The 11745-nt window shown below is 43.3% G+C and overlaps 1 protein-coding gene across 1 annotated transcript; it reads left to right on the forward strand.

The window, feature by feature from the left end:
* The first annotated feature begins 483 nt into the window (after nt 1-483).
* On the forward strand, nt 484-10756 carry LRPAP1 (LDL receptor related protein associated protein 1). The gene is made up of 8 exons (XM_086464257.1): nt 484-663; nt 3972-4116; nt 4443-4567; nt 5936-6056; nt 6967-7125; nt 7639-7721; nt 9547-9723; nt 10032-10756. Exons 1-8 carry the CDS (start codon nt 484-486, stop codon nt 10095-10097), a joined length of 1056 nt encoding a protein of 351 aa, XP_086320383.1. The 3' UTR covers nt 10098-10756.
* The last annotated feature ends 989 nt before the right edge of the window (nt 10757-11745 follow it).

Here is an 11745-nt window from a genome sequence, read left to right on the forward strand (position 1 = left end):
ATACTCTTGAACACCGTGCTAGTATCTGAAAACTTTGTTCACTCAAAGGGCTGGTGTTTAAACCATCGTGTTCCCTTTTCCCCACACAGCTGACAGCAACACCTCGCTGAGGGACACGTAGGGAGCGGGAAAGTCTTCTCTGTAGCCACTACAGGCTGTGGAAAAAAAAAAAAACCACCAACAGTCACAAAACCTGCCACATTCAGCACATTTCCACATTTTGTGAAGCAAACACTCAGGAGAATGACACGAAGCCACTCGAAGAGAAACCGCCCAAACCTAAATCTTCTCACGCTACCCAGACCCCAAACTAGACACTAAGTTCTCACCTAAACTGGATTTTCACCCTGTTTTCCTCCACAAACCTCCCTCTCCCTCGCCGAGGAGGGCACGAAGCCCGCACCTCAGCGGCCGCCCGGCCGGGGCCGGAGGGCGGGAAGCCGCACGGCATCTCGGGACTCGTAGTTCTCCGTCCAGCGCGACATGGCGGCGCCGCGGGCTCTGGCGGCTCTCGGTGCCGCGCTCCTCCTTGCCGCTGTCGTCCGGACCAGCAAGTACTCCCGGGAGGCCAACGAGGGGTTGGCGGCCGCCGGCGCCAAGCGGCGGGAGGCCGGGGAGTTCCGGGTGGTGAGGCTGAACCAGGTTTGGGAGAAGGCGCAGCGGGTGAGTGAGGCGGCGCGGGAGGAGCCGGGACGATGGCGGCGCTCCGAGGCGGAGCTCTGGCAGAGCTCTGAGGGGAACCCAGCGTCGGGCTTGGCCGCTTCGGACGCTCATTCCCCGTCAGCCGCCCCAGGAGATGGGGTGCAGCGGGAGAAGCGGCGCGGGCGGCGGTTGGAGCGGGGGACTTGTATGTAAGGAGAAACCGAGGCTGTCCGGCCCGGCGTCGGCTCGACAGGCCCCGGCTTGGTGTTGGGCCTCTGGGCTGCGGTGGCTGTTTGGTTTTCGGGCCTGGCTGGCCCTGACGGGCAGCTCAGAGCAGGACCCACACAGCCCCGCTGCCTGGCGGCTGTCCCTGGCGGCTGGGAGCAGCGGTGCTGTGTAAGATGTTCTCTCAGGAGGTATCTCTTTCCCCTCTCCTGCCACATGTTTGTGTTATGGGAAGTGTTGATCTTCCCAGGATACAGGAGACTAAGAAACCCTCCACCTTGGTGGTTGTCACCTTCATTTTTACTAAGTGATGTAGTCACATGTGGGAGGACCAGCAAACCGGTGTCACCATCCCCAGATGAGCACCTTGATTTTGACAGTGATACGTGAATTTCTCTTACTCTGAGCTAAAAAAAAATAACTAAAGTGAAAATACAGAGCATTTAATTACAGTGGAAATACTTAATTACACCTAAGCAGAACATCTCCAACAGGAGGGGAGGAGCACACTGCACACCTATATTCATCTCCTGAATATTGTGGAGCATAGAAGTTAGGGTCAATGGCTGGTAAAGGTTCAGTTCTTTCAGGCGAAAGAATATAGTTAATATTAATTCTGGATTTCCTATGTCCTGGATAGACATTCCCCAGCCTGAACTATTGAATTAGAGGCAGGAGATCTCTGTATTTAGTCAAAAACTAGAACCCCTGCCATAACGCTGCCTCCCAATGTGCCAAAAGAAGGTATTCAAATATTCCTTCCCTCGATGGGAGAAGGAGGGGATAGGGATAGGGCAGTGTGTGATAATGGGACTCCAACTGCGAGCTGACAGCTGGAAAAGAAACAACATGGAGACTAGAAATAAACTATAATGAAAGCATTTGACACCGTCTCCCACAGCATCCTCGCAGCTAAACTGAGAAAGTGTGGTCTGGATGATCGGGTAGTGAGGTGGATTGTGAATTGGTTGAAGGAAAGTCAGAGAGTTGTGGTCAATGGGACAGGGTCTAGTTGGAGGCCTGTATCTAGTGGAGTCCCTCAGGGGTCGGTACTGGGACCAGTACTATTCAATATATTCATCAATGACCTGGATGAGGGAACAGAGTGCACTGTCAGCAAGTTTGCTGATGACACAAAACTGGGAGGAGTGGCTGACACACCAGAAGGCTGTGCTGCCATTCAGAGAGACCTGGACAGGCTGGAGAGCTGGGCGAGGAGAAATCTAATGAAATACAACAAGGGCAAGTGTAGAGTCTTGCATCTGGGAAAGAACAGCCCCATGGACCAGTATGGGTTGGGGACTGAGCTGTTAAGAGAGTAGCGTAGGGGAAAGGGACCTGGGGGTCCTGGTGGGCAGCAGGATGACCATGACCCACCAGTGTGCCCTCGTGGCCAAGAAGGCCAATGACATCCTGGGGTGTGTTAGAAGGGGGGTGGTCAGGAGGTCAAGAGAGGTTCTCCTCCCCCTCTCCTCTGCCCTGGTGAGACCACATCTGGAATAGTGTGTCCAGTTCTGGGCCCCTCAGTTCAAGAAGGACAGGGAACTGCTTGAAAGAGTCCAGCACAGAGCCACAAAGGTGATTAAGGGGGTGGAACATCCCCCTTCTGATGAAAGGCTGAGGGAGCTGGGTCTCTTTAGCTTGGAGGAGACTGAGGGGTGACCTCATTAATGTCTATAAATACATAAAGGGCGAGTGTCAGGAGGATGGAGCTGGGCTCTTCTCAGTGATGTCCAATGACAGGACAAGGGGCAACAGGTACAAGCTGGAGCACAGGAGGTTCCACACTAACATAAGGGAAAACTTTTTCACTGTGAGGGTGAAGAGCACTGGAACAGGCTGCCTAGAGAGGTTGTGGAGTCTCCTTCTCTGGAGACATTCAAAACCCGCCTGGACACGTTCCTGTGTGACCTGCTCTAGGTGGTCCTGCTCTGGCAGGGGGGTTGGACTAGATGATCTTTCGAGGTCCCTTCCAACCCCTAACATTCTGTGATTCTGTGATAGTATTGTCAGTTTCCTCTTATTTTTCCTATTACAGTCTTTTTTCATTCTCATACCTGGATCTTCTGGAGTTCAAATTTGAGGTGCTTTACATCATCTACGTTAGGATGCTGAAATGTAAAATGAAGTTAACTCTGTCAGAGTAAAGATCTAAGCTTTAGTAAATTTTATATGTGTGAGCCAGATTTTAGAAAGGCAACACCTACTTGAACTAAATTTGCCACCATCTAAATTTCACTTTTGAGTACAACTGACACCCAGCCTGTGTTTCAGAAAGTGATTTTTCAGTATGTCTGGGCAGGGTCTGAAATAAGAGGAGAACTATGCCCGTTAGACCTGCTTTGAAATATGTGTGTGCCGGTGCCAAACTCGCTTTCCTTCATTTTGGTAATGGTGGAGATAGTACTGAAAATAAGGAACTCCTTGTTTTGACATAAAAGATAGATATTGCAATTCAGCATTGCAACACACAGCTGGATGAGCAAAATTCCTTCCTGTTTTTTTTGACTTTAGCACATACTGAAAATCATAAATAAAATAAAGTGATTCCTACTAAGTGCTTAACTTTTATCAAGCAGTTGCCCAAAAGTAGGTGGTAAAGAAAACAATAGGGCTGCTCCTTTGCTTTAGTATTACAGGGATCAGAAGTTTTAATGCGTTCTATAAATTTTATATTTACCTGTGATTCTAACTACTCTGGGTTTTAACAAATTATTTCAGTAAGCCAAGTGCAAGATACAGGAAAAAAACTTAGTTTAAAAATTAAAATAATTATATACAGTAGCACAAGACTAATTAATAGGACAGTCTAAGCTGAAAGCAGAAACAGTAAGGTACATAGGTTCCTGAACTGCTGTCAATAGGAATTTAGTGCATTAGCTCAAAATAATTATATTTTTCCTACTTACTTTCAGATAACCTGCTGACACTCAAATGAATGGCTGAATCTTTTCAGTATCATTCTGATGTTTAAAAATAATACTGAGTTCTGGGTCTGTGTTTATTAGACATACTGCTTCCTCATTGAACTGGCTTCTGAGGTAACACTGCAGCAAGAGGTGACTCCACGTAACTGAATACAAACCTTTCTTTGTTCTTGTTAGCTTCATCTTTCTGCTGTGAAACTGGCAGAGTTGCACAGTGATCTAAAAATACAAGAAAAAGATGAACTAAGCTGGAAAAAACTGAAGGCTGAAGGGCTAGATGAAGATGGAGAGAAAGAAGCCAAACTCAGACGCAACTTAAATGGTAAGGTACATCTTTGCAGAAGGAGTTTAAACATTGCATCAGATACATGCATGGTTAGACACCTATGTTTGTGTTTGAACCATTAAATAACAGGTTTTCTTTCCAGACACTGAGCACACATGAGTACTTTAGAGGTCAGTAGGAAGAGGCAGGAGGCTAACAGATTCCTTTGCCTCTGTTGTTCTCAGAAGAGGCCTCTGTGGGACCTCTGTGTCTTAAACTGGTATCATTTCCACTGTGAGCTGCAAGTCAAGGATGTAGCCAATCTCATCTTCCATAGGTCCATAGCTGGTTTTAATGTTTCTGTATCTTCTGTTCCTTTGCAGTCATTATGGCTAAATACGGAATGAATGGAAAGAAGGACTCTCAACTAGCTGATACCAACTACATTAAAGATGGTACAGAAAGTGATACGCTAGATGATCCAAGACTGGAAAAATTATGGAGCAAGGTGAGTATGGTTTCCAGGAACTGGAGTGTAGGAAATCAGTGTTTCATCATTGAACCATTGTCTGTGGCTTCTGAGAGCCCTGAGACTTGGAACTGAATAGCTCTGCTACTCTGCTTCTAAGTCCTGGCCAAGCTGCTGTGCTCTGTAGCTCACATCTTTGTGCCCTGAGGGCATCCCACCTGCCTCCAGGTCACCAGACGTGTCAGGTTCTCTTTGCCAAAGAAAACACATGCACCAGTGTGCATGGAGAGTAAGATCCTGGGTCCACCGAGGGCAAACAGAGTTTTCCCTCAAATGTCACGGAACTTACGATTTGCCTTTGAGTGACTCTTACACTGTGTGGTACTATACCTATGGTGTTTTTCCTCTTTTCCTTATTGTTGTTTCTGGGCTTTTTAAAAAGATGCATTTAAAATAGAACTATTTCATAAACTGTTTAAAAGTGAAATTTATAGTGGGGTGTGTTATAAAAGGACTTTCCCAACCTGGTATTCAAGTGAAAATTTCCAGGATTTGCATTAGTGCATAAAAGTTACTCTGGGAAGTTAAAACTGGTGAAGTCATAATCTTCAAAAAATAAATAATGCAAGTTTTAGGAAACAAGTAGTCCGGTAAAGCAAAGAATTCTTACGCCAGTCTAGAGCAGCGATAGTAAAGCAGAGAAAAAAGATTTGCTAGGTTTTAAAATATTACTGTAACTAGATACAGCTCTGGCAAGGGACATGATGTCATGTGCTTTGGGGAGCAGTAAAGTGCATTAGATAGAAAAATTCCCTAAGCAAAAGAAAGGGCTGGGGCTAAACAGGTATCAAAAACATTCACTTTTGATCATGCATTGCGGCAAATAAGTCACCAGATTTGTGGGTAGTGCTCCAGCTGTCTGACAAGTGCTTCCCTAATTGCTAAAAAGTGGTCTGGTGAGGAACAAATCACTGCGGAGCAAATGCACAGCAGTGATAAAATCTTCACTTGCCAGTAAGAGCAAGGTTAAGTAAAGACTGCGCTTAATATCAGGATACAACCCTTATGCAAACAGTCCTCTTGCAGTTGCAGATGGAGCTCCATGGCCCTTATTTCTATATGAAATTGTTTCCCGTGGAATAGAAATGGCAGATACTTTTCACTGGGTAGTCCATAGCAAGTCAGGCTTTGTAAGTGTGAGGCAAACTTCCTTTTGACATGATTAAAGCCACCGTATCTGTTGATGTCTAAATCCTGACCTCATACCAATACAAAGAGATTTAAAATGAAAGATCTTAAGGAAAAGCTGGACTTAATAATTTTCTAAATGTGGGAAAAATTTTTGGCAGCTGAGTGCACTTAAAAGCACTTGGCCTGGAAAGCATAATGAGCTCATGTTTCTTTCAGGCCAAGACCTCTGGGAAGTTCTCTGATGAGGAGTTGGATAAGCTTTGGCGAGAATTTAAGCATCACAAAGAAAAGATTCGTGAATACAATATTCTGCTGGAGACCGTGAGCAGAACAGAAGGTGCCTGAACATTTCTCTGTTTCGAGATCAGCACGAGTCTTTTCTCTGCCCATTTCCTCCATTGTTTCCAAGCTTTCTTTGAAACTCCTGAAGTCTGACATTTCTGTCAGAACCGCTTGCAGATGCTGACATTTCCAGATACTTGCTGGGTTTAGTTCTGCGTTAGCTGCCAAAGAACTTGCCAGCTAATGAAAATGTTGCCATTTCAGTTTCCTGACTGCCTGCATTTCAAGCAGGGAAGATACCATCAGATTAGCAACGATGGCTGTAATTATGCAGCAAGCATAGATCCACTGCTGCAAAATGTGGTCCTAAAGTCTGCAGAACATGCATGTTTTATCTCACCAGCTGGGAGCCCAAGAGGATATACTTAACTATCTTGGGCACTGGGCCTGAGGTGTATTAAAGCATCAAGGATCTGAATCCAGCTTGCTGTACTAATCCTAGCTAAAATTGTTAGAGCCAAATTATTCTAAAGCTCATAGGCAGTTTGATGTTTGCATTGTAGAATCCAAGCTGGAAGCTACTGGAAGTCATTTCAACATCACATGTCCTGATTGGTTCATGAAATGCCCGGAGAAGAGGGTGCAGAATTCATCAACCATCCCTATCCCATTTCCTTGGGATATTGCTAACTTAGGAAAAGAAGAATATTTCGTTACTAAAATCTTGGCTGGTGGCCAGTAGTAGTTAAAAACCATTTCTGTTATAGCAGCCCCCCCACTGATCTTATTATTGACCTACAAAAGAAGTTACTGCTTCTTAAAGTGTGGTGTTGATGCTTTATTTACACTCAACTCAAATGCTAAGAGCTTACCATCTTTTATTAACCTCAGATTTGAGGGATTTCTGGAGCTTTTGACCTGTCAGGATTTGGCCTACAATAAATAACACTTTCCTCCTTCAACAGATATCCACAAAAATGTTATCAACCCATCTGAAGAGAACCTGGTGAAAGAGGAAATCTTGCATAACAAACACAGGGAACTCAAAGACAAGCTAAGAAGCATCAATCAGGGGTTTGAGCGTTTGCGTAAAGTCAGTCACCAGGGATATGACGCAACCAGTGGTACGATACGGTGGTTTTTCTGCTTATTTGGGATTAACTTCATTTTTAAAAAATTAAAAATCAGCAGGCAAGTAATAAGATGTAGGCACAGGATCACAGTACACGGTGTGACCACAGTGGGCTGAAGAGATAGAGCCAGCCTGTTCTATTTAGAAGCCCAATGAAAGGATAGCGACAGCCTGTAAAGAGGATAGTTCTGTCTTCCATGCCCACGTGAGAAGGGATATTACACCTTCAGCCCCAGGAGAGCAGGTAAGTGAGACAACATGCACGGCAAGCAATGCCATTATTCAGTTCCTTGGGGATTTTTTGCTTTTTAAAAAATATATGCTACAGCAATACTATAGTGTCAAGTACTTGGATTTTTCTCCCTTTTTGTCTAAATAGACATGTTAGTAATGCAGCACTTAATATATCTGTGTATGTATGTGAGAAAGCATGCTCATCTTTCATAGAAGCTGGGCATAAAAGCATTGAGTCCGGGTTTTCATTTAGTGGTGTGTGTTTGTTTAGAATTTGAAGAACCAAGAGTGATTGATTTGTGGGACATGGCCAAATCAGCCAATTTCACTGAGAAAGAACTTGAATCTTTTCGGGTAAGTAGAATTCCAGTTAGATCTTTTATGGAAAGATATTTTCCCACGTAAAGAAACACTCCATGTTACTCTGAGTGCAGCCACTTCTGTATGGCTCTTCAGACACCAAAGAAAAGTCATGCTTCTTTCTTAATAGTTCAAATAGTGACACATGTATGTAACTAGTCATAGGCATGGTTCTGTTATAATCAGCAAAATGAAAATTGTGAATCCTGTCAAAGCGTGTTGCATGTTTTAAATCTTTGAAAGATCAGGCCCTGCTTGTTTGTTTCCAGTGCCCCAGAGTTCCCTCTCTCACCCAATGTCTAAATGTAATTACCTCTTTGGGAAGCAGTGTACTCTATATACCCAACCATTTCGCTCTCATGCCCACCTCTTGCACTGCTAACTTCCTGTGTGGGAGCTGTCTTGAACTGACCCAAAAGTACCATGATAAAAACTGCTTTTAAAGGAAATATTACGGGAATTAATTTTATGGGGTTCATGCTGGGTTTTTTTAATTCAAATTGCATTGAGAAAATGTTTTTTTCATCTGACTTGACCTGTTTATCAGAATAGGTTTTGATTGATAGCCTGGAGAAGTAACTCATGAGGGCTTCTTCATGGAGTTACATGTACTTAGGATGTTGTCTTACCCTCCAAGACATGGCTAGGCACACCTTGAGCTTCTTTTCCAGATAAGGCAGTGAGAGAGTTTCAGCTGCCTGGGACAGGGATTGAAATCTGTCTCTTCGATGTCAAAAATCCATTCTTTTAACTCGCACACAGCCCGATTCTTTTATGAAGCAAATGTTTTAATTACACTGATTTCAGTGGCCCTGCTTTTAAGAGTGTCAGAGGAAGCCTGCTGAAGTCTGCAACAAGGCTTCTGCTGACCTCAGTGGGACATTTTGGTCAGGACTGTATGATTGCATGAGAGGTAAATTTCGCCTTCATATCTGCCACAGTGAAAAAGAAAAACTCCATTCCATAAGCAAGAACACATGTCTCCTTGTTAATTTTACTGTTTTAGTAGAAATCTTCATTCATGCGAACCCTCTTCACCAGACAAAACCTGTCTGGTTAGTGTGAATGTTGGGACATCCTAACAAAAGTAAAGCACTAAGAATCACAGGGAAACATCTGCCTGTTTAAAAAGTCCGTGAAAGCAGAATTAAAGAAATCACGTGCTGATTCACTTCAGCCTTATTTGAGCAGCTGAAGTTGTGTCTTCTGATTGGCCAAAGAACCAGCCTTCATATGGGAGGGTAGAGACACTAGTTGTTCTTTGATCCCCCTTGCAGGGTACCAGGTTATCTGAGGACTGTCTCTGATACGTCCCTGAACACCACAGTTAGTCTGGCCGCTGTCTTTGGGGCAAACTAGGAGGGCTTTTTGTTTGTTAATGAATTCATCCTGTTTCAGATACATCATAGCAGACTGCAAACTGAAAACATTTAAGTCTGAGCAGAAAACGTCAAATCCAGGCCCTGATTTTGAAAAGAGGCTTCTCTTAAAAATTGTGTGTGTGTCTCCCTCCCTCCAGTCCACTATTCATGGGTATAAACTTTAATTTGGTATTCACTGCTGGTCTCCCAGCACCTCACAGCCATCAGCAGTCTCCTTTTGAGGACTGTGCAGTGGGACATTGTCAGCACCTGCCTTCAAAATTTGGTGTCTGGGTGGTGATGATAATGTTTTGTCCAGACATTCTTAAGAAGCAAGGAACTGAAAAAGCTTTCTGTGCTTGACTTAGTAAGGTAGCATTAGGGATGTTTTGGCAAGAAAAAAGAGAGGAAGCCTTGGAAGGAAGATGCTGTGAAGCTGTGTGTATTTGTTGTTGTAGGAAGAGCTGAAACACTTTGAAGCAAAAATTGAGAAACACCATCATTATCAGAAACAGTTAGAGATTTCACACCAGAAACTGAAGCATGTAGAGGGAACTGGAGATAAGGACCATCTAACCAGAAACAAAGAGAAATATGCCATGCTGGAAGAAAAGACAAAAGAGCTGGGATATAAGGTCTGTATAAATCAAATCCACCGTACATACATGTTGAAAGTTTAACTCAGTAGCAGAGGGTATGTAGGTTATCCAGTGCTGATTTTCCATGCAATTTGAATGACTTCTGTGGGGGGAGTTTAAGGCACACCTGTGCTCCATGTTTAGTACAGGGTATGCATAATTGTTTTTCGTAGACCTAAAATGCCTGAAATCTCCCTGGTTTCTGCTCTTCCGGTTGTCACATACACTGATAGCAAAATCTGAATATACGTTGATAATTCATTGTCTTACTAAAAGTGGTTCATTGTGTTTTGTTTTCCTGCTAGGTAAAGAAGCACTTGCAAGACTTATCCAGCAGAATCTCTCAAGGTCTTCAACACAATGAGTTATAAAAATTTGTTCTCCTTCATGGGATCAATCTATGAACACAAAAGAGATAATGTGGGTTTTGAACAGGATTTACCAAGGAGTCCTTCTGAAATAGTAAGGATTGAACAGCATTGTCCTGTAAGAAAATTTTTTTGGTCCACTTAATTGCCAGTTTTGTATTTGCACTATCAAATTAAATGGTTAGATTATAAATTTAAGTTGGGCATCTTGGATCCTATAAGCCTTACATCCGAATCAAGTAACAGACTTTGAAATAATCAGTCATGTCAAAAGGAAAAATAGGTGAACTCCCAGAGGATTCCTGCTGGTAAAAGAAATACTAACCTGGTAGTCAGGAAAGGTATTCTGATCAATGAAAGCAAACACTGAGGTACAGGAAGTTAAACCAGAGTTAAATCAGTGCCTGGCCTAACACATTTCCTGCTGAAGGAAACGAAAATATTTCTGCTGGTTTTGAGCAGTGGCTCCAAGCTGCACTGTATATGAATCTTTCTTTCATGGGAGAGGGGGAGGAAGAGTAAAGAGGAAACAGGTATTGAGGTCACTTCATACAATGTAGTTATAGACTAACACGTCTGAAGTTACTGAATGTATGTGTACAGTTAATCTTGTTCACGGTTGCTTGGTTTTGTTACACTTAGTCATTAAAAAATCAAAACAAGGTACTGGTGAGGCTTTTTTTTTTCTTTCCTCTCATTTATTGAGAAGTAACTGGACATGGTTTTTAAGCCTGTTGCTCATTCCTTTAAACTAAAGTTCACTCACACATTAGTTTTTAAGACAGGAGGGGTAGTTTTGCATCACAAGAATGTGTTTCTATGTTCTGAATAGGCAGAAGGCTTTCTAAAGCAGCTTCTCTCTGAGCACGTATTCCAGTACAATCCCCAGTAAAGATGATTGTCACTTTCCCTTTCGAGACCAGATTTTTCTGTTTTCTGTCAGAACTTTGACAAACATTAGCCATCAGGGTTGAAATTTTCCATAATAATAATGCTGACCCTTTATGTCTAAGGAGTGATTCACGTGAAACTGTTCCAGGTTACAGCAAAGGTCCAGTGCAGGTAAATCATTACAGCTGCTTGGTTAAGAAGCTCGGTCACTCCCACGGTGCAGCGCTGTAGTGGGCTGCATGAGGAAGCTGCCCTCGAGCCTCGCTTGCCGTACGTGTTCCGTGAGAGATTTTAGATCCGTTCAGTCAGAATCAGCCGCTCTGCAGGTTATTTATCCAGTTCTTGGGTCCATGGTGGGTTGAAAGTAGTTTGATCCTGTACATAAAGACTATTTCATAATGTTCAAGAGATCTGAACCAAAATTGTGGTAGCAGACTTACTTGGAGATCCTGAGTATCTTACTTTGAAGCCATAAGGTGGTTTTTTTTCCTTTTTTATTTTAATGTAAGCTAACAGTTATTTATATACCAGAGCATCAGTCAATCATGAGAAACACAGGCTGCCATTTACATTAGCAGTCACTTCAGAGGTGGTTCTGTTCATGTAGTTTATGGTATATGAGCCCTTTGGGTGGTAAGCTAAAAAATGTAAACCCAAAAATAGCTAAAACCCATTTATGAGAAAACTGGTTTGTTTTTTTCTTAGATGCTACACACCATTTCTTCCCCAGGCTATCACTTTAAGGGCTGTTCAGCCTTTA

Source organism: Leptosomus discolor, chromosome 4 (assembly GCF_034619465.1).
Source record: "Leptosomus discolor isolate bLepDis1 chromosome 4, bLepDis1.hap2, whole genome shotgun sequence".
Classification (NCBI taxonomy): domain Eukaryota; kingdom Metazoa; phylum Chordata; class Aves; order Leptosomiformes; family Leptosomidae; genus Leptosomus; species Leptosomus discolor.

Coding starts and splice junctions, on each gene's coding strand:
- LRPAP1 (XM_086464257.1), top strand. CDS start 484: ATGGCGGCGCCGCGGGCTCTGGCGGCTCTCGGTGCCGCGCTCCTCCTT. Junction 664..3,971: donor TTTGGGAGAAGGCGCAGCGG/GTGAGTGAGGCG, acceptor TGTTCTTGTTAG/CTTCATCTTTCTGCTGTGAA. Junction 6,057..6,966: donor GACCGTGAGCAGAACAGAAG/GTGCCTGAACAT, acceptor CTCCTTCAACAG/ATATCCACAAAAATGTTATC.